Below are 23,332 nucleotides of genomic sequence, written 5' to 3'. Positions count from 1 at the left end.
GGCCCCAGCACACAGTAATCTTATACTGTATAAGATTACTGTCTGCTGGACCCTGTATCTAAGCCTACCTTGTGGTAGGCTTAGATACAGGGTCCCACAGACAGCATCACACATGGGCCCTGTAGCTAAGCCTTAGGGTATGTGCACAGACACTAATTACGTCCGTAATTGACGGACGTATTTCGGCCGCAAGTACCGGACCGAACACAGTGCAGGGAGCCGGACTCCTAGCATTATAGTTATGTACGATGCTAGGAGTCCCTGGCTCGCTGCAGGACAACTGTCACGTACTGAAAACATGTTTTCAGTACGGGACAGTTGTCCGGCAGCGAGGCAGGGACTCCTAGCGTCGTACATAAGTATAATGCTAGGAGCCCGGCTCCCTGCACTGTGTTTGGTCCAGTACTTGCGGCCGAAATACGTCCGTCAATTACGGACGTAATTAGTGTGTGTGCACATACCCTAACACACGTGTTACTAATCATTTTTTGTGTGTTTTCTTACAGGTTCGGTCGTTGGACTACGGCGGATTCCAGGACTACTTCGATGACAGCTTTTTTTTTTATTAATAAAATGGTTAATGAGGGTTGTGTGAGTTTTTTTTTTTATTTCAATAAAATATTTTTTCTATGTCTTTGTGTTTTTTTTTTAAACTATATTACTACCGCCTTAGTAATGGCCGCCGGCTGATTGACAGCATCCATTGCTAAGGCGGGGCTTAGTGTTAGCGGATGCAGAGGCTAACACTAACCCCCTTTATTACCCCGGTACCCACCGCCACCAGGGGTGCTGGGAAGAGCCGGGTACGATCCAGTACCTGACCATCTGTAGTGATGGTCGGCCACTGGGGTGGCCGCAGGCTGGTATTATCAGGAGGGGAAAGGCCAAAAACAGTGGCCCTTCCCATCCTGGTAATGCTGCCTGCTGCTGCTTTATTGTATCTGGCTGGTTATGAAAATGGGGGGGACCCCACGTCATTTAAAAATAAAAAAATAATTGGAAAGAACGATGTCGGGTCCCCCCCAATTTTCATAACCAGCCAGATACAACACAGCAGCAGCAGGCAGCATTACCAGGGTGGTAGGTGCCACTGTTTTTGGCCTTCCCCAGCCTAATACTACCAGCCTGCGGCCACCCCGGTGCCTGCCCCTCACTACAGATGGTCGGGTACTGGTTTGTACCCGGCTCTTCCCAGTACCCCTGGTGGCGGTGGGTACCGGGGTAATAATGGGGGTTAGTGTAGCCTCTGCATCGGCTAACATTAAGCCTCGCCTTAGTAATGGAGGTTGTCAATCAGCCAGCGGCCATTACTAAGGCGGTGATAATAAAGTTTAAAAAGATACAAGCACATAGAAAAAACACAACCCTCATTAACCATTTTATTGAGAATAAAAAAAACGCCGTCATTGAAGTCCTCGAATCCGAAGTCCAACAACCGAACCTGTAAAAAAAACACAAACACAAAAATAATCAGTAACACATAAAGAAGCAAAATTATTATTCTTACCTATCCTGGGTCCAGCGCTGGAGCCGCAATGTCAGCGAGCGGGGCCCTGTATCTAATCCTATCATGTGTGATACAGTCTGCTGAGCTGTGTATCTAATCCAATGATGTATGATACTGTCTGCTGGGCCCTATATCTAATCCGATCATGTGTGATACTGTCTGCTGAGCCACTGTATCTAATCCTATCATGTGTGATACTGTCTGCTGAGCTGTGTATCTAATCCTATCATGTGTGATACTCTCTGCTGAGCCCTGTATCTAATCCTATCATGCGTGATACTGTCTGCTGAGCCACTGTATCTAATCCTATCATGTGTGGTACTGTCTGCTGAGCCACTGTATCTAATCCTATCATGTGTGATACTGTCTGCTGAGCCACTGTATCTAATCCTATCATGTGTGGTACTGTCTGCTGAGCCACTGTATCTAATCCTATCATGTGTGGTACTGTCTGCTGAGCAACTGTATCTAATCCTATCATGTGTGATACTGTCTGCTGGGCCACTGTATCTAATCCTATCATGTGTGATACTGTCTGCTGAGCTGTGTATCTAATCCTATCATGTGTGATACTGCCTTCTGAGCCACTGTATCTAATCCTATCATGTGTGATACTGTCTGCTCAGCCACTGTATCTAATCCTATCCATAGTTTATAGGGTCGTAGTGCTATAGATATTCTATGCTGTCTCATATACACACTTTTTTGGGGGGCGGACACATATGTATTGGGGCTATTTCCCGGACATTTTAAGCCCTGAGGGTATGTTCACACGGCAGCGTCCGTTACGGCTGAAATTACTGTGCTGTCTTCAGGAGAAAACAGCACCGTAATTTCAGCCGTAATGGCATGTGCAGGCGTCTTTTGCTGCGTCCATTACGGAAGTAACTGAAGCTGGTTTTCCATGGAGTCCATGGAAAACGGCTCCATTTACGTCTGAAGAAGTGACAGGCACTTTTTTACGCGCCACCTTTTGACAGCGACGCGTAAAAAAAAATGACCGTCGGCACAGAACATCGTAAGACCCATTCAAATGAATGGGCAGATGTTTGCCGACGCTTTTGAGCCGCATTTTCGGACGTAATTCAATGCTAAAACGCCCGAATTACGTCCGTAAATAGTGTGTGTGAACCCAGCCTTAGTGACGCCCCGGCTGCTAGTGCTGCATTGTTGGGTCACTTAGGAGACCCAGCGATGCAGCTGAAAGCGGACCGTCGGCCATGAGAAGTTTGCGGGGGGGGGGGGGGCCCAGTAAGAATTTTTGCATCGGGGCCCATGAGCCTCTAGCTACGCCCCTGGAAAGGGGGAATGTGCCCACAGGCAGGACTGACCTGGAGCATATTGTATCTCATTCTGTACAACTGCCAGGCCCGCTGCCGTGAGTATTACCTGCAGTTTATATACCAGGCTGGCAATCTGTATAATTATGGGTACATTCAGGCAGTGTTATCTAGGACAGTGTACATGCCATATGCCCGGTTCTCCAGTCTTTGTATATATAGATGTCACTGGATCCTCATGTAATCTTAGTGACTCATGTCCTGTAATTCCGCATTTTCTTGCCGTCTGTCACTTGTATATAATTGTCATGTCGTTTACACAGCCATCGGGTAGCTCTAACTTTCCCAGTACCTGCATATATATATATATTTATTTTTTTAAATAAAATTGTGTATTGGTGTGATTGGTGCAACTTTGTAATTATGTTTTATTTCCAATTATTTTTACTTTGAGATACAGCTGCTTTGTATTCTGTATACAGAGCAGCTGTATAGTGCACGGAGACATCAATGTGTCAGGTCAGCGGCACTGACTGGTTCAAGACCCGCGGCACTGACTGGTACAGCGTCAGCGGGATACACGCAGCATCGAGCTCTAATCGATCACATCCACGTTCATAATTAGATGTGATCAATAACAGGTGGATCCTGTGTGTCGGACACGCACAGGACCCGCTGTCACAGAATCAGTCAGTCCCGCTGAGCTGACTGATATAGGTTTCAGCGATAGATACAGCTGCTCTGTATACAGGATACAAAGCAGCTGTATCTCAAAAAAGTTAAATATTTTTTTTAATAAAATGGAATTACAAAGTTGCACGGATCACACTGATACAAAAAATATTGTTTTCAATTGTGTGCATAAGTAGTGGAGATCAGTGGTGGGGTTATTGGATACAGCTACTTATCTCCGGCTCTAGAGATGACTCATGACCTGAGAAGGAGCTGGGTTAAGATTGCCGCTTGGTGGCAGTGACAGGTAGTTGAGATTTGTAGCTGAGAAATGTACAATTGTAGTGCAATATTTTGAAAGGGTAACTAGACTTTAAAAAAAAAATGTTGACATGTCAGAAGAGTTGATTGGTGGGGGTTTGAGCACGCAGACCGATCGCTAAAACAAAGCAGCAGAAACGCTCGGGTGAATGATGTGCCGCTTCGTTTCTGATCGTCTGTCCTCGGAAAGCTGAGCAAGCGGTGTATGGACTCATAGACTTTCTATTGAGCACGTACACCACTACGAGGAAAGCCGATCGGAAACGAAGCCGCACAGTGCAAACCCAAGAGCCGCTTCACATCAGCGTTCGCTTTACGTTCAGGGCTTCTGTCGGAGGAATCCGTTTTGGAACCACGCAACGGAAAGTTAAACGGAAGCCATAGCTTCCGTTTGCATCACCATTGATATCATTGGTGATGGAAAAATTGCTAATGGTTTCCATTTGTCACCGTTCCAACAGGTTTCCGTTTTTTCGACGGAATCCATAGCGCAGTCGTCAATGTGGTTTCTGCGTGTGACCAGTGTTTCTCCTCTGCCAGCTATTCCTGGTTTCATTTTGTTTATTTTTTTTTCCCCTTCGTTTCTTTCGCAACTAATCGGTGAAAAATAGCCGGCAGACGGGAGTTTGCATGCTGCCCGTTTTTGTTTTTTTCACGCACCCATAGGCTTTAAGGCTAAATGCACAGGTTGTGGAATTTGGTTCAGAAAATCTGCAGGTAATTCCGCAAGTGAAATCACCTAATAGTGCGGTTTTTTTAAATTCGTTTTTAGGTGCGGTTTTTACAATTTGATGCGGACATAGGTGTTTTTATGCTGCTGATTTTGATAGGCTTATTTAAAGCTAGACAGACCCAATTCACAAGGGGAAACGCAAGATAAGGTCATACGGCGGATTTTAAAATACGCACCGCAGGTTTTTTCACGTGCAAAAAAAAAACCGTAACGTGTCAATGAGATTTCTTGAATTCTCATTTACTTTGCTGGTACTGTATTACGCTGCGGCAAATTCGCACCCAATATGCGTCATGTGCATTTGGCCTAAGGCCTTATTTGCACAAATCCGTTTTGCAGCTCAGAATCTCCAGTTATGGTCTATGGGTGCGCAATAAAAACAGACCGCGCACATCCATGTACCGTCTGAATCGCTTGCTAAAGAAATGCAGGGAAAAGGTTAAACCGGGAAGGGCTTACAGAGGAGAGAAAAAATGACACACCGACCGTCATATGCAGGAAAAATGGTCTGTTTTTTTGCAATCGCAATTTGTGCGCGCTTGTGTGAATAAGCCCCAACTGGCAAGTCTGTAAAAATGGCCTAGAATAGGACACGCTGTGAACTTCTCACTATGGACACCAGAACGGATGTGTGTGAATAGCCCCATTGACTTGTGTGCAGCCAGTTCTTAAAACCGCAGTACACGGATGGGAAACTTGTTAGTGTGAATGCAGCCTAAATCCATCCTAGATCACAGCGCTCCATGGTGAACCGAGCAAGACAAACGACAGGGTTTCCAGGAATATCCATTTATGGCCAATATTAGGATCGAGGTGCGACTGGTGGGGGATCTACGTTTTGTCTGTGTGATATTGTATATATTATATGTTTCTCCTGCTGCCTGAATTGCTAGAACCTAGAACCTGTGCGACACGGGGAGGCAGTCTGCAGAAAAATAAAATCTATTTTTTTAGTTGAGTATTCACTTTTACATTATTGTGCACATCAATAAACTTTTCAGCCTCCGCTTTCTCCCCATTTTCTCCTGCTTTCCACAGTAATGGATTAGGGCATGGTGTATTGGGAATGAGCGTGTGAGCGCTGTGTGAACATGGTCTAACTTATTATTCCAATTTTTCTCATGTGCAGAAGGATGAAGCGTTGCAAAGATGAGAGAAGCCGACAAAACTGACGCCATGAAGCCTCAAGACCGGTACGGGGAGTTCCTTCATAGAGTTTCACTTATGTGATGCAGTGATATTCGGTGACTCGTTCTGGCCGTCATACAATCGTGACAATGTTATGGCATGATTCATGTCATTCTCCTGAATGCTCTTATAAATGGATGCCACTTATATAATAACCTGACAATGATTGGATGATGACTACTAGCCGTAATTCACTATTGCGGAAGGAGATTTCCTGGCAGTGGGTAAGATTGCAGTGTAGGTTTGACGTATCGTACGCCAAATGTATCAATAGGACCCCATTGATCGATATGTACCAAAAGAGGCTCCTTTTGGGATTTATGTGTTGGCATACCCCGTTTTTTTGTTTTGTTTTTTCTGTATGGCATACTGTCGTTGACAATCGGAGGCATCCAGTAAAATAAAGTATACCGCGCAGTATAGGAGGACAGCGGTTCTATTTTCTACAGCTGCCGTGTTTTTGGCATCCATAAAAAAATTTCATTTTTAAATAAGAATTGTCATTCCTTGGTGACCACCACAGCCCGGATTAGTGCGCACGTTTTATTCTGCTCTGTTGGTTGACAACTGCGAACATGCTGCGTTTATTGTGCTATCCGTCTAAATCACGGTTCTGTTTTATTTGTATTGTTCCAGAGTTTTCAGGATGAGGGGGAGGAGCAGCGAGAGGAAACGGTGCGACTCCTTTGTGAACAGCTTGTTTGAAGAAGCAGGAGACGCAGGCGTCATTAACGCTTCACCGGAAGATGAGGTATGTTATGTCATTGTAGGGATGTCACGATACCAGAATTTGGACTTCGATACCGATACTTCGTTTAGTATTGCGATATCAATACCAATTCGATACTTTGTCAACAATAATAAAAAAATAAAAATATAAAAAAAAGTTCAATTTTCTGATGTGAGGCGCGAGGTGTGATGATGAATTTAACCTCCACATGCCTCCCATTAATAGTAATTAACCCCATCATGTGTCTCAGTCATAATGGGTTAATATGTAAGGTACATGATGGGGTTAATTACTATTAATCTGAGGCACATGGAGGGTAAATTCATCATTGCACCTCGAGCCCCACAATAAGTGATAGAAAGCAGTTTTTATTTTATTTTTTTACAGCGTACACATCATAAATGATGAGAAAATTGTTGTGCAGGTTATTACGGCCGCGCCAATACTGAATATGTGTATTTTATGTATTGAGACTTATACACACATTTTTTACAATAAACATTAAAATATTTTTATTTAACATTACTTTGTTTTTACTTTATTTTTTAAACTTTAATGTACTGGCATATATCTATATACTGATAGTAATGTACCGGTATATATCTATATTACAGTACATTAGCTGATACTGATAGTACACAGGCAGTTGTTAGGGCGTACTTAGGTATGTCCTAACAGGAAATATGGTAGGACAGCCCAGGGGTCCTTCAATGGACCCTGGGCCGTCTGCCCATATATGGTATGTCCCTCAATCGCGTCACAGGAATTCCCTGTGACGCGATCCAAGGGGCATCCACCCTTCGCATTTTCCCCTGAATACTGCAGTCCGCTGTGATCGCAGCATTCACGGGAATAACGGCGGAGATTAGAGGTTTCTCTGATCTCCGCCAGCGGGACTGTGGCTGTGTAATACAGCCATTGCCCCGCTCCTGACAGGAAGTGCGTGCGCGGTCAGCATGAGGTGATGCGGCCGGCGCTGCACTAATGAGCGGCGGTTCAGGCACTGAGGACAGAACATGGGGTGTTTTGCGGTGGTGCGCCCGCCATGTTCTGTTTCAGTGCCGGCGCTCATTAGTGCAGCGCCGGCCGCATCGCATCATCCTGACCCCGCGCACTTGTTATCAGGACTCAGGAGCGCGGCAATGACTGTATCACACATCCGCAGCCCCGCTCTCATACATTCATGTGTTACTATACTGAGCTGGGCGGCCGCACAGCCAAGTATTGAAATATATGAAATAATGGTATCTACAGTTTGGGGATGCAGAGTATCGAAACCTTATCGAAGTTTGTATGCATCGTGCATCTCTAGGTCATTGTGGGGATATGTCTGCCGCTTATTAGCCGTAATGTATACTGGGATTTTTCTCGCTTTTTCTTGCACAGAGCATTACCTAGAATGGTGACTATTTCTTTAAAAAATACACGTCTTCAAAACGTATTACTGTGGATTGCCCATTAGGTCCGCACATAAATTATAGCCCTATTGTAAATCAATATAGCTAATCCGTGTCAATGACGAGCCTTTTGTAGATTGTAAAATATATAATATACCCCATTCACATGTATTGCTGGCGGAATGTTCGTGGTTTCGGTCAGTGTTTAGACTCCGAATCCATGCCTAAATCTCGACAGAATCCTGAAAGTGTGAACATGGCCTACTGGGGTATTTGTTTGCTTAACTTGGTGGTTTTTCTCTTTTCAGGCAGAGGTTATCATCAAGATGTGGAAGAATGGGTTTACAATCAATGACGGCCAGCTCAGGGACTATACAGATGCTGCAAATCGTCAATTTATGGACTCCATGAGGAAAGGGTAAGTGCAGCCTAATACAGTGCTCAGAGATCAGACCTTGCGTAGTGGTGTCCAGTCGTGCCGCGTAACGCCTAACCGGCTCCTCCGGGCGTATGTAAATAAAGCCTAATCCATATACAGTGACTTTCTTGATCCGGCATCCGATAAAGGATAGTTTGATAATCTGGCACTTGTTTCCAGCACACAACTGCAGTATTAGGTTTGATTTCTTCAGGCCAGAAGCAGAAGACTGAGCAAAAATAACCAATCAGGAAAATTATTAGAAAACAAAGTTCTAGTATGAGTTTTGGAACATTTTCGGAGAAACTCCGCAGTAAGAAGAGAAGGCAGGAGAGATCTTGAACAGTGGGTTATTGATTTGTGGTGACATGAGATCACATCGTCCATACACTGCTGTACATATATCTTTACATTGGGCTCCATGGATTATGTAATATGCTATACACATTTTATGTCTTTGGTTTGTTACCTTGGCGTCACACAAGGTGAATTGATGTCTTATATTCTTCTTTTATCAGGGAGCTCCCACCAGAGTTGCACAAGACCTTCGCAAAGAAAGAATTGTCAGTTAATGTTGAAGACAGAAAAAGTGAACATTACTTTATAAGAAAGAAGCATGTGGACCCGTTCTCCGGAGAGGGTCACCGCCTGGGAAGGTGAGGATTGTACAAGGCCCTGTGTACTTCTGTCTATGGGGATCGTTCATAGTGCACATGACTGCTGTGACTTTATCATCCATGGTGGTTAGACATTAAAGGGGTTGTCACAAGCGTAAATATTATCCTCTAACCACTACATAGGTGATAACCTGCCGCTCGGTGGGGGACCGACCACTCATGAGATTGGGGGTCCCGTTCCTCTGAATCAATGAAGCTGCAGGTTGAGCATATGCACTGCTGTTTTATCCACTAACTGGGACTGTCAGTGATGGAGTACAGTGCTCGACTATTTCCTGAAGTGCCATAGAGAATGGAGCAGCTGGGCGCATGCTCGACCTGCCGCTCCATTCATTCGAAGAAATGGGACCTCCATTCTCATGATCGGTGGAGGTGCCACGGTCGGACCTTCGCCGATCAGCGTGTTATCACCTATTCTGTGGCTAGGATAGAACATATAATCTTGGAACAACCTCTTTAAAGAGGCTCTGTCACCACATTATAAGTGGCCTATCATGTACATGATGTGATCGGCGCTGTAATGTAGATTACATCAGTGTTTTTTATTTAGAAAAACGATCATTTTTGACGGCGTTATGACCGCTTTTAGCTTTATTCTAATGAGTTGCTTAATGGACAACTGGGCGTGTTTTACTTTTTGACCAAGTGGGCATTATGGAGAGAAGTCTATGACGCTGACCAATCAGTGACCAATCCGCGTCATACACTTCTCCCCATTCATTTACACAGCACATAGCTATATCGCTATGTGCAGACACACACATACACACACACACACACACACACACATACACACACACGTTACTGCAGTGTCCTGACAATGAATATACATTACCTCCGGCCAGGACGTCATGTCTAGTCACAATCCTGACACTTCTGTAGCGTCTCTGATATTTACAGCAAGGCAAGCGTAATCTCGTTTTAAATGACAGGTTGCATCGTAAATATCAGACGCTACAGAAGTGACAGGATTCTGAATAGACATGACGTCCTGGCTGGAGGTAATGAATATTCATTGTCAGGACACTGCAGTAACGTTATAGTGTGTTTGTGGCTGCACATAGAGATATAGATATATCGCTATCTGCAGTGTAAATGAATGGAGAGAAGTGTATGACGCTGATTGGTCACTGATTGGTCAGCGTCATACACTTCTCTCCACAACGCCCACTTGGTCAAAAAGTAAAACACGCCCAGTTGTCCATTAAGAAACTCATTAGCATAAATCTAAAATGAGTCATAACTCCGTCAAAAATAATCGTTTTTCTAAATAAAAAACACTGCTGTAATCTACATTACAGCGCCGATCACATCATGTACAATATAGGCCACTTATAATGTGGTGACAGAGCCTCTTTAAGGAGGTCATATGTGTGTTTAGGACATGGGCAGATGTACTTCTAATGATTTAACCACATCCATGGTTTCTTGCACGGTCACATGACCACAATTTATCTCCGGCCGTAATGTTTTGTATTTGGAAGTTTGTTCGCAAGTTTGTGGTTTTTAATTTTCTGGTCATTTTTTATTTATTTTTAAATCCTTTAAAAACGTATTACTTTACTGTAGGGTTGACTTTATCCTATGTTATGTACATCTAGGCAAACATGGACTGGGGAAGCCCTATTAACCTGTTATAACTCCTGACACTACTGTAATTGGCGCAGTCGTGTCACTGTATTAGATCAGCTGGTCAATCAATATTTAATTGTCTTATCGGTGCATAAAGTGATATCATAGAGAAGTCTGGAAAGAAAGTGAATCTATTCTGAGGTCTTTACTTTTCTTCTCTCAGTGCAACCCCAAAAGTCATTACCAAAGCAAATGGTTTGGAGGATGGAGGTGAACAAAGTCTCCCGAGTGTTGAGCTGAAGGCTGGGGAGCCTCTGACCAACGTCAAGATCTGGCTCGCTGATGGCAAGAGGATCGTTCAGAAATTTAACACTACACACAGGTAATCCAGAAATGCCGTTTTATTACGTGTGTGTGTGTGTGTGTGTGTGTGTGTGTGTGTGTGTGTGTGTGTGTGTGTGTGTGTGTGTATATCAAACATCAACTGCCCATGAATAGGCGGCGTTACATACTAAAGGGAATTTTTAATACAAGACCTCACCCTGAAGATGTGTACATGCAATTTAATTAATATTACATTTAAAGTAAAGCTCTAACTTTGGCTGTGTTCCAGAGGTAGGACCTTCACATGTCGGGAGAAAGTGGTTCCTCCTAACCGCCGTTTCACGTGACAAGGTGGCCACATCCAGGTGGAGACTTGGTATATACTTATTTATTGCATACCCCCGCACCTATTCACTTAATTTCCACTCACTCCTACAGGAGTTCAGGAAACAGCGCAGCAAAATGTGCTTGGCTGTTTCTAGGAAAAACCCGACCACCTCATCAGTGGCTGGAGCCCAACGGCAGAAGATAGGACTGGGTCCTATAGAGATAGGTGCGCGTCCCACCTCTAGGACCTGCATATAGCGGTGTCAGTGCGTAAAACTACACAGCGTATACACCCTGGTTGCCACTATGAATTCCATCCGAAAAGCCACGCCAAATTGTGGTGCGGTTTTTCAGGCCCCATGTTAGCTGCGGAAATCCTGCAGCAGTAAAAAAATAAATAAAAAAAAAATGAATAAACTTAAACGTACAAGCCCATAGTCATGGCGACTTAACTCTCTCTATCTTCTGAGCATAGCCCAGCCTCCTGTGATGCTATAGTCCATGTGACTGTTGCAGCAGTCACATGGGATGGAACGTCATGCCAGGATGAATGGCTGCGCTCAGAAGAGGATCGCCCTGCTAGTACTACTGCAGGGGGGTAAGTATGAGCTTTATTTATTAGATTCAAATTAAATACAAATTTATTTTGTTTTCATTTGCGATTTTTGTGGCTGAATCGCAGCGTTTCCACGGGATAAGTCGCACTACATAGGACTTTGTTGCAGGTTTTACCACTCAAATGAATTCTATCGAGAAACCCTTCAACAGATCAGCGATTCCACAGCATAAATTGGCGTGCTGCGGCATCAAACTTTTTTTTTTTTCTTCTTCTGGACTAGTTTTTTTAATTTTATTTTTTTCCCCCTCGTTGTGAGGATGAGATTTTAAATCGCTCCTACTCTGCTACTGTAATGAAATCTGTTGCGGAAAATCTGCAGTGTTTATGCTACGTGTTCCTAGCCTTAGGCCTTATTCACACAAGTGTATTTCACGTCCGTGTTACGCGCGTTAACACAACGAATGTCACGAACCTATGCAATTCAATGGGGCCATTCAGTGTTTTTCATGTGTCTTCTGCGTGAAACTCACTGCATGTCCTGTTGTGTGTTTTTTGCGCATCACTTATCCATTGAAGTCAATGGGTGCGTGAAAAAAATGGACAGCACACGGACGTCATACATGTGCTGTGCGTGATTCACGCAACAGTTGCTGAAGAAATGATGAGAAAAAGCCACCGCCTTCTGTTTATTTTGCTGACGTACGAAACGTGTGACATATGGATGACGTACGTGCGTAAAAAAAATGCGTACACGGATGTCACACGGAACTGCAACGCAAGAAAAACGCTCTGTTTTTTTAAGCACGCAAAACTGACACCTTCGTGTGAATAAGGTGTTAATGAGTCCATCAGACCCACAGAGGTTTGCGTTTTTCCCATTTTTCTACTGCTTTTCTTTTGGGGCAAAAACACAGCGGCCAGATGTTACGTTAAAGTCTAGTAAAATATAGAAAACACTACATACAAAGCATTCATGCTGGACCGGGAGGAGATGACCGTAACGGCCTGTGATCTTTCTTTTTTTTTTTTAAACTCGTTTTATTAAAAGGAACTGTCAGAGTCAAACCATCACATACATCAGGATAACATTATACACTCAATAGTACATATGTCAGAAACATCATTACATACAGAAGGGATACTCGCAGGTACCCATGGTATTAAACCGTGGTTCGCAGACCACATATACATAATACAGATCAATCAAACATTCTATCAAAACTTTTAATCTTGTACATCACTATAGTATTAATATGCCCCCAGTTCGATATTCTACCCTAACGCGCACATCCTCCTCGTATGGCCTAAAGCGAAGCACCTGGAAGTGTCCTCCTCCCGACTCCTTTACCCGCTCCCGCCCCCAGCTTGAATCAGAGCAGCTGATAGCCCTTGGACTGTACAGTGACTGAGGTTCGATGAGCACCACCCATTCCAGATCAAATCAAATTTAGCCGGTTTCCCCCGGTGTTTATACACTATTTTCTCAAATGGAAGTATGTCATTGACTAATTTACGCCATTGCGCTACTGTCGGGGCCCTATCCGCCATCCATCTCATGGCCACCGCCTTTCTTGCCATGAATAGTGTTTCTCTGAGGAAAGTCCTCTCATATATCGACCATTGTTCCTCATTGAGCAGTCCCAGCAGACACACCTCCGGGCTGCAAGGTATCGTCCTCCCCAATACTGCTGTCAATACTGCAACCACCTCCTCCCAAAAGCTAAGAATCCAGTGACAACCCCATATTAGGTGAATAAAATCAGCCCGTGTCTCTCCGCACCTATGACATTGTGAGGACGCCATTCTTCCCATACGATGTAGTCTTATGGGTGTCAAATAACATTGGTGGATAATGAACATTAGTGCACGCCACTTATCCTCCGCCACCAGGGGCTCCACTCGCATTTTAGCCTCCAGTAGAAAATAATAAATTTGAGAAATGGCTCCACGTGTAGACGGCGTGCTCAACCTCACCACCAAATCACAGCTAGAATACCTCACGGAGTTCAGTGGAAATTGTGCTAATAGAGCATGATGGAGTTGTATGCAATATAATTCATCCCCCGGTGGTATATTGAATGCTGCCCGAATCTCACTCACCGTCATGACCGTCCCGTCTTCCGTTAGTAACTGTGACAAAGCAACTACCCCTCTAGAGGACCAGTAACGTTTTCCCACCATCCCGTGCAAATGTGAAAAACTCGGATTGTCCCACAGCGGGTTCTCCACCACCACCCCCACAACCCCCAAGAGCTCTTTAGCCTGTTGCCAAACTCGTCTGGCCAACTTATGCAAGGGTAACAGGGAGCGGTGTCTAAAATCATGCGGCTCCAATATCGGCCAAAGGGTTTTCAAGCCCAACACCCTGGCTAGATGACACTCAGCATTGGTCGTTAGGGGTGGGGGGGGGGGGGGAGACCCAAGAAGTCAAGTATCTGAGCTGACCCGCCAAATAATATAGAAAAACATCCGGTAAGGCAGCTCCGGCCTCATCTTTAGACCTCTGTAGAATCGACAGCTTGAGTTTAGATCTCCCCCCCCCCGCCCATACAAACGGCGCGAATAGCGAGTTTATTATTTTAAAGAACCTTTTAGGCACCAACACATCCACATGCTCCAACACATACAAAAACTTTGGCAGTACTATCATTTTTAATAGATTCACGCGTCCTGCCACTGACAGAGGCAGACCTTTCCACACCTGAATTTTATCCCTTAGGTACGCGACCAAGGGCGCTACATTTAACCCATACGATCTAGAGCTATCCCTAGCAATATTAATCCCCAAATATTTGAACTCTGGTTGTACTGACAGTCCGCAGAACTGGGTGTCCCATCCACAGTTATCCTGCCTCAAAGGCATCAAATACGATTTGGCCCAATTAATTAGTAACCCGGAATACCTTCCAAAAGCGTTAATGAGGGATATGGCCCTGGGAAGGGTGGCATTGGGGTTTGCCATAAACAACACCATGTCATCCGCATATAATCCTATCCGGTCCTCTCTGTCCCCTATTCTAATTCCCATATATGCGTGATCCCTCCTAATGTTCAGAGCCAGTAATTCAATGGCCATTGCGAAAAGAAGTGGCGAAAGTGGGCACCCCTGCCTCGTGCCCCTATGGAGGCCAAAGGAAGGGGACAGGACCCCGTTCACCAACACCAGCGCTCGCGGAGATGTATATAGCAAGGAGACCCAATTAATGAATCTATCCCCAAACCCAAATCTTCGCAGCACTGCCAGCAAATAAGGCCATTCTACCAAGTCAAATGCCTTGGCCGCATCCAAAGATGCCACCGCCCAGTCCTGCTGCTCCTCCCATCCAATCTGCGCCACCACCTGTACCCGTTGAATATTCTCTGAGGTGGACTTGCCGGGTATAAAGCCACACTGGTCTGGGTGAATCATCTCCTTTATCACATTACATAACCTATTAGCTAGCATTTTAGTCAAAATTTTGTAATCCACTGTCAGTAGTGAGATCGGTCTATATGACCCACATTCATCTGGATTTTTGCCTGGTTTCAGCAATACAATAATGGTGACGTCACACATGGATTCCGGAAGAGTAGACCTCCGATAGCTATGCTCAAACAGGGCCAGCAATTGGGGGGCTAGCAGCTCCCCATACTGCAGATATACCTCAAGGGGATACCATCCGGCCCTGAGGCTTTCCCCTTGGCCATAGACGCCATTCCCTCCAAGATCTCGTCTACCGTAAATGGAGCATCAAGCATTGCCACCCGCTCGGCTGACAACGTAGGAAACGATATTCCATCTAAATACTTCTCCATCTCCTCCCTCCTATAATCTATTTTTGAAGCATACAACTGATCATAGAACTGTGTGAATTGTTCGAGAACATCCCTCGAGGAAGTGTAGATTCTATCGCCAGGCCCCACTATACCCATCACCGGGGGGATCTAGAAGTGTTCCGCACCATATGAGCCAGAATTTTACCCGATTGATTGCCCAATTCAAAATGAGATTGTTTACTAAAGAATAGACTACGCAAAGTCTTATCCCTCAGGACTTGTAGATACTGTCTACCCAAGTCCAGCCAAGCATTTCGGTTAGCTGGTGTGGGATACTGAACAAATGCCCCTTCCGCCTGTGAACATTTATATGCTAATTCCTCTTCATGCAGGGCGGAAGCACGTTTTACATAGGATATGGAGGATCGGAGACATCCCCTCAAATAGGCTTTGAGGGTATCCCACACCAGCGACCGATTTTCCATCTGCGCATGTGCTTCTATAAATATTGATAGCTGATCCGGTATACGATCGTTTTGTTGAACTAGCTGAAGCCAAAACGGGTGAATTTTACCCATACCCCTTCTGCCTACCTGTGGCTTTTTCAATGTCAGTAAGACCGGACTGTGATCCGAAATCCCCCTCGGTAAACGATCCACAGAGTCTACCTCCTGGAAAACCGCAATCTAGCCGGATAGGCCATCGAATATGGAATCTGCATGTCCCGGAGTCGGCGCTTGATAGGGACATATGACGCCCTTTGTCGCTGCAAATCAGGAGAAAAGTCCGGATATATGGACACAGATGCATTTTCAAATCTAATCCCTCCGGCCTTCCGAGCTTCCAACAGAACCGTGTCCCGATCTTTGCAATTCAACATCCGGGCAAGCAGTGGTCTTGGGGGAGCACCTGGAACTGGTAACCGTGCTGGAACCCTGTGTGCCCTTTCCACCGCATATGCTAACGAGAAGGAGGCAGCTGGAAACATCTCCTTCAGCCATCTTTCCATAAATTCTCCAGGCCTCTGCCCCTCTGCCCTCTCCGGCAATCCCACAATGCGGAGATTGTTGCGATGCGATCTATTTTCCAAATCGTCGGCTTTCTGGCGCCACAGATCGACTTTACGGGGCAAATCTTGAATAGCCGCCGGCATGGTAGCAGTAAGATCTTCCAAGGTGGATATCCTGCCCTCCGTCTCCGTGACTCTCTGCCGCACATTTTGCAAATCCTGTCTCAATAGGCCCACGTCCACTCTCACCTCATTAATCTTAGCCGTCAGAGTCGTCCGTGTCTCGAGGATGGCTGTCAGCAGCTTATCCGATGCCTCTTGCAGCGTGATTCCTGCATCCTGTTCCGAGGGAGCATGGTTGGATGTCCCAGCCACAGCTGCGGCCTGCACAGAAGAACTCCCGCCAGCGCCATCTTGGATCACCACGCGGGCATATGATTTCAGCTTTTCTGCCGCGTCCATCGCTTTAGACGGGCTCATCTTTTTCCTGGAAGATATCCTTCCCTTCCTACGCAGCTGGTAAGGAATTTTGGCTAATTTCAAGGATTACAGCACCGTCAGGAGGATTTTAGACAGGATGCTGGCCCGGAGCTATCGCCACACACGTCCTCTCACATCAGCAGCTGGCCACGCCCCCCGGCTGTGATCTTTCTTCCGGCCCTCACTTGCAGATTCCCCCTCCCTTACACAACACTGGGAAGTAAAACTTTTATCCCGCTACCTGATTTCCAACGAGCGTAGCACCGCCAATATTGTCCCTGGATTGTGGTGCCGTTTTGAAAGCTACAATTCTGGGCTTTAATATGAAACCATCTAAGTGCTATACCTTATATTCCGCAGTCGTTTAAAGTCATAACCTATTACATACGTCCTTGGCAATGAAAGGGTTCATGCCTTATTAAACCGGTTTTCCCACTAAGCAGATTCATCCCTTATCCACACGATAGGTGATAATTGTGTGAACACCACTAGGACCCCCCACCGATCAGTAGAACAGGGGTCCCGACAGTCATTCCTAATCACTGGACGATCATAGGGAGGAGGGTTTTGAATGGAGCAGCGGTCACCCATATGCGCTGCTGCTCCATTCAATGTCTATGGACCCAATGGAAACAGCCCAGTTCAGCCCTCAGCGGTTTCCATCGGCACTGTAGACATTGACTGGATTGGTGATAAATGTCCGTTGTGGGTAAACCCCTTTAGGGCTTATTCACACGAATGGAGAATACGGCCGTCTCACGGATTCGTGTATTTCAATGGGGCCATTCACACGGTCGCTGTGAAGGGTCCATTGATAAATAGAACGTGTCCTATTCTTCAGTTTTTACGGATCCCTCGATAGACTCAAGTCTATGGGGATCTGTAAAAAACGGGTACAACTCTGATGTGAAAAACAGCAAATTTTTAAGTCAGAGTTTGTGCTACTTCGAGTGAATCTGGACTTAAAGGGGTTTTCCCCACGAGGGACATTTGACCTATCCACAGGATAGGTCATAAATTTAAGATGGATGTGTGTCCCACCTCTGGAACCCGCACCTTTCTCTAGAATAGGGCCCCTTAAGCCCCGTTCTACCAATCTGTGCTCTGGCTGACTCCCGGCCACTTCCTGATTACATGGTCGGGAGTTACGGAAACAGCTCAGCTATGCTTTTTCGTAACTACCATTCAGTTGTATGGGACTTATGGAACTAAGCTACGTGGTTTTCTCCTTCGTGGTCCGAAATCAGCCAGAGCACAAAGTTAGAGCGTGTTTAGGGGGCCCCATTCTAGAGATAGATGTGGGTCCTACCTCTGGGACCTGCAACTATCTGACAGTTATGACATATCCTGTATATATGTCAAAAATGTCCCTCGTGGGAAAACTCCTTTAAAATAACTTTTGGCAGTCAGCCGTGATCGAAGGGATTCTCCATGTATAAGGCATAGAACTTTGTCGCTGCTTTGTCACTTGCAGATAGATACCAAACACTGCACATTTGCTATAATATCAGTGTTCAGGGGGTTAGGATAGATCTGCAGTATTGCCCACGTGGAGGTCTTATTGCAGCCAATGCATAAGTCATACCTCAGGGTATCTATGGCAATCCACACAGCTGGGGACCAGTGTGGCATCTGGCTGTAGCAGTACTAGATCTGTCCAGCAGGGGGCCTAGATAGATAGATAGATATATATATATATATATTTTTTTTACCATGTTATCTACATGATTTATATATAAAACAAAGTAGCAATTTTTGAAACTTGCCCTCCATATTACTTGTTGGGCTTTTAAATATCTTCACTCTGAGCATATGTGTGGACATAAAGCAAGGTTTACAAGGAAACGAACGCCCAATATTGTAACTTGTATTTTCAGTAATAAGTGTCCTTTTATATGCATATGACATGTGAGTTACTGATTTCTTGTACATACCTCTCCATTCTTTCTTCAGGATCAGCGATATCAGGAATTTTGTAGAGCGCATCCCTTGTAAATCAGAGAAGATCCCCTTCACGCTGGCGACCTCCTTCCCGTTGCGGGACCTTTTGGATGAGACGGTCACCATTCAGGAAGCTCGGCTGCAGAATGCCGTCCTGGTGCAGAGACTGCAGAAAACCACACCACTGTTCAGGGACGTCTAGTCCAGACCGCATCAGCAGCGGGGACTACGTAATCCTGAGGATCATGCGATTTAGTGCTTGGGTTTTATTTTGTGATATCTGAGGATCACTGTGAATAGACGGTGTACATATCCACTGACTTACAGGCTAGTATTGGCTGCACGGTCCTATCCATGGCCATATGTGCAGTCACGGCTACTTTGCTGCGCCTTCTGCGCTGCTTTACACGTTGCGGTCCTGTATTGCTGTCTACAGGGTGCACTTACTTATACAACCGCTCATACTCCTCAGGTTTCTTCTGCAGGCCTTTCTGCTATGGATGGCTTTACAATATTCTGTTTGGCAATAAGTCGATTATTAATGGTTGTTTAGAGCACCACTGGCACGTTCCCTGCGAGAGCGTGTAAGATTAATGGTTGTTTATAGAGGCGGTACAACACAGCTCCGAAAATGTCACTTTTACCTCTTAACTACACAGCGGTATTATACGTTATAGGATTTGAGATCACGGTTACCATGTATATTTGTCTGGAATAGAAGATAGTAGATTTAAAAGCCACAAAACCACCGTTTTGTTTCTATAGACACCCTGGTCTTATTTCTGTCTCGTTCTTTATTCGATATATTATCATTCTTTTTCAGACATTTGTTGTTTGCTTTAAGTCAAAAAGTGATCAAATGGGGTTTGACCCTCACCAATAGCGAGAATGAGCATGCCACAGTCCCCATCTTCTGCCGGATAGCTGGCTGCACTTGTGCACCCCCAACTTGATAGAATTGGGTGGAACTATGGGGGGGGGTGTAATTTCATCATTGGGTGGATTTAGAAGCTTCAATTCAATAGTGACCGCCTATGGATCCCAACATCTGATTGACAAGAATTTAAGGATTGGGAGAACCCTTTTTAAATTAGGTTATTGACGCAGGTGTTCTTCTCACGTTCCATTATGATGTATAGTAGTATCATGATAAAGTCATTTCCCTTCCTTTTTCCTTCAGGGCGTTTGATATAAGGTATAAAGAAAACTCTTTTTCTGCTGAGCACAATCGGCATTACTCCAGCTCACCAGCAGGGGGCCTGCACCACTCTACATATGAACAGTAACAGTCCCCTCTGCTGACGGAGCTCATGTCTTTTATTTAGCATGCTGTCTTGGATTGCAGTGCGTTTTTAGCTAATTGTAATATTTTTAAGTTCTGTTTTTATAAATTTAACATTTTAAGCTACTGCTGTCTTGGTCTGTTTTACTTCTGGCGTTAGGTCATAGGTCTGAACCATAGATGTAATTTGGTCCTAAATAGCTTGTGCATGTCTGAAGGATTCACCGGACGCCAAAGGTCATACCACATTATTTAAAATTTGGTTGGCCAATATTAATAAGGACTCGCAGTAAAGATGACCGGTCAGCTCAGACCTAGCGAGTTGCGCTGAATGTATTTTGCCGTGTTCACCATATTCACGGACTCATGAATGTGATAAATCTCTCACACAAGTGTAACATTGGGGATAACTGCAGTGACTCCTGAAAGCATACCATATTGTTCCGGAACAAATCTTACTGACTTCCTGGCGATCATATGATCGTTCACTACTACCGGGGCCAATACAGACCGTGCCTCTCTTTGAAAACACAGAAATGAAAACTACTACAGCCTTCTCTCTAGGGTCCCCATCAGTCCGACTGCCAGGCACCCTACATTCAGCTGCCTGATATTTTGGGCAGCCAGCTTAAACCTGCGGTTCACTAGTTAAGTCTTTGTATATGCAGGGAATTTTGCAAAAAAAGCAAATAAAAGCCCAGCCCAGCTCTGGCCACTATGAAGATATATAAGAAATGAATCATCCAAGGAAGTTTGAACTAAAAAAAGCGCACGAGAGCGAGATGCGTGCGAGCGAGACTGTCCGGATCATGAACTACTGCAATACATTAGTATTGCAGTATATCATGCAAGTGATTCAATGATCGGTGGTTCAAGTCCTCTAGGGGGACTAAAATAAGTTAAATAGCATTAGTTGTTGTATTTTGTTTTTTGTGAAATAAAAAAATATATCTATTATAATATTCTCATGGTATACTGAATGACAGTGATGAGCTCCTCACTGTGCCCTTTTTAAAGAATTAGAATATCATCAAAAAGTTAATTTATTTCAGTAATTCAATTCAAAAATTGAAACTCCATATATTCTATAGATTCATTACACACAGAGGGATCTATTTCCAGCATTGTTTTTCTTTTAATGTTGATGATTATGGGAACAGTTCAGGAAAACCCAAAATTTAGTCTGTCAGAAAATTAGAATATTATATAATCCCAATTTGAAAAATGACTTCATACCAAAATGTTGTCCTACTGAGAACTATGTCCAGTATAAGCACTCAATAGTTGGTCGGGGCTCCTTTTGCATGAATTTCTGCATCAATTCGGCGTGGCATGGGGGCGATCAGCCTGTGGCACTGCTGAGGTGGTATTAATGCAGCGTGGCATGGAGGCGATCAGCCTGTGGCACTGCTGAGCTGTTATCAATGCGGCGTGGCATGGAGGCGATCAGCCGGTGGCTCTGCTGAGGTGTTATCAATGCGGTGTGGCATGGAGGCGATCAGCCTGTGGCACTGCTGAGGTGTTATCAATGCGGCGTGGCATGGGGGCGATCAGCCTGTGGCACTGCTGAGCTATTATGGAAGGCCAGGTTGCTTTGATAGTGATCTTCAGCTCGTCGGCATTGTTGGGTCTGGTGTCTCATCTTCCTCTTGACAATACACGGTAGGTTCTCTATTGGGTTTAGGCCAGGCCAGTTTGCTGGGCAATCAGGCACAGAGATACTGTGGTTATTACACCAGGTATTGGTACTTTTGGCAGTGTGGGCAGGTGCCAAGTCCTGCTGGAAAATGAAATCCGCATCTCCATAAAGCTTGTCAGCAGAGGGCAGCATGAAGTGCTGGGAAATGTCCTGGTAGACGCTGCGCTGACTCTGGACTTGATATAACACAGTGGCCCAGCACCAGCAGATGACGTGGCCCCCAAACCATCACTGACTGTGGAAACTTCACACTGGACCACAAGACACTTGGACTGACTCCTCTCCCCTCTTCCTCCAGACTCTGGGACCGAGATCTCCAAATGAAATGCAAAATTTACTTTCATCTGAAAACAGGACTTTGGACACTGAGCAGCAGTGTTGGTCCAGTGTGTTATAACAATTCAGCGCAGCGTCTACCAGGACATTTTCGAGCGCTACATATTTAATTTTTCCCCCAACACAATGTAGAAAAACAAAAGGAGCGTAACTGGTATTGCTGCGTCCGAATTATTACAATATAACGTTATTTAACCCTTGCAGTGAATGACCTAAGAAAAACAAATGACACCGACAATCGCTGTTTTTTTGGTCACTTCATCTCCCACAAAAAAATGAAGTAAAAAGTGATCATAAAGTCTCATACCTTTTTTTAAAATGGAACCAATAGAAAAAAAAAATAATCTGGCTCTTATAATATGGCGACAAAACAAATTTTATTTTTAGCAATCCTTATTTTCCTTGTAAAAGTAGTAAAACAACAAAAAATTATTTTGGTATCACCGTAATTGTATTGACCCGCAGAATAAGGTTAAACTGACGTTTTTACTGCACAGTAAATGCCATAAAACAAAAACCCCAAATATGGGATCACTTTTTCCCAGTACATTATATGGCACAAAAAATAGTGCCCTGAAAATCTACAACTCGTTCCGCAGAAAACAAGCCTATGTACAGCTATATCGACGGAAAAATAAAAGTTATGGTTTTTGTAATGTGGGGATGAAAAAATGAAATTGAAAAATTGCTATGGCGGGAAGGAGTTAAAAGTAAAGATCATGCGCTGTCCTATTATTTACTAATACAGTAGGATTCCTTTTAGGCTGGGGTCACACAGTTTTTTTGCAGGAGGAAAATCTGCCTCAAAATTCCGTTTGGAGTTTTGAGGCAGATTTTCCTCTGCCTGTACGCCGATTTTCGTGGTGTTTTTCGCCCACGGCCATTGAGCACTGTGGGCATAAAATGCTGCAAAATACGCTTTCTCTGCCTCCCATTGATGTCAATGGGACGTCAGAGGTGTAAACGCACGAAGATAGGGCCTGTCGCTCAAACCCACGAGCCAGTTTTTCCACTCGCGGGAAAAAAAAAGCATTCGCCTCCCATTTAAGTCAATAGGAGGCTTTTTTGGCGTGTTTTGCGGCACAGTTTCCGGGTCAAATAACTCAGTGGGAACTCCCCCTTAA

General features: G+C 44.7%; 1 protein-coding gene across 2 annotated transcripts; it reads left to right on the top strand.

Annotated features, from left to right (window-relative positions):
* Positions 1–5,614: 5,614 nt before the first annotated feature.
* LOC142760658 (UBX domain-containing protein 2A-like) lies at positions 5,615–20,267 on the top strand. Of its 2 annotated transcripts, none has more exons than XM_075863853.1 (6): positions 5,615–5,706; positions 6,338–6,452; positions 8,137–8,246; positions 8,765–8,902; positions 10,719–10,877; positions 18,904–20,267. In XM_075863853.1, the coding sequence occupies exons 1-6, from the start codon at positions 5,663–5,665 to the stop codon at positions 19,091–19,093; spliced, it is 756 nt and encodes a 251-aa protein (XP_075719968.1). In that variant the 5' UTR covers positions 5,615–5,662; the 3' UTR covers positions 19,094–20,267. The 2 variants fall into 2 exon arrangements, with proteins under 2 accessions (XP_075719968.1, XP_075719969.1); XM_075863854.1 differs by having other exon boundaries at positions 5,644–5,925.
* Positions 20,268–23,332: the final 3,065 nt, after the last annotated feature.

The sequence above is a fragment of the Rhinoderma darwinii genome, chromosome 4, assembly GCF_050947455.1.
Source record: "Rhinoderma darwinii isolate aRhiDar2 chromosome 4, aRhiDar2.hap1, whole genome shotgun sequence".
NCBI classification, from domain to species: domain Eukaryota; kingdom Metazoa; phylum Chordata; class Amphibia; order Anura; family Rhinodermatidae; genus Rhinoderma; species Rhinoderma darwinii.
The sequence above is the reverse complement of the archived record's forward strand: the minus strand, read 5'-3'. Positions and strand labels throughout refer to the sequence as shown.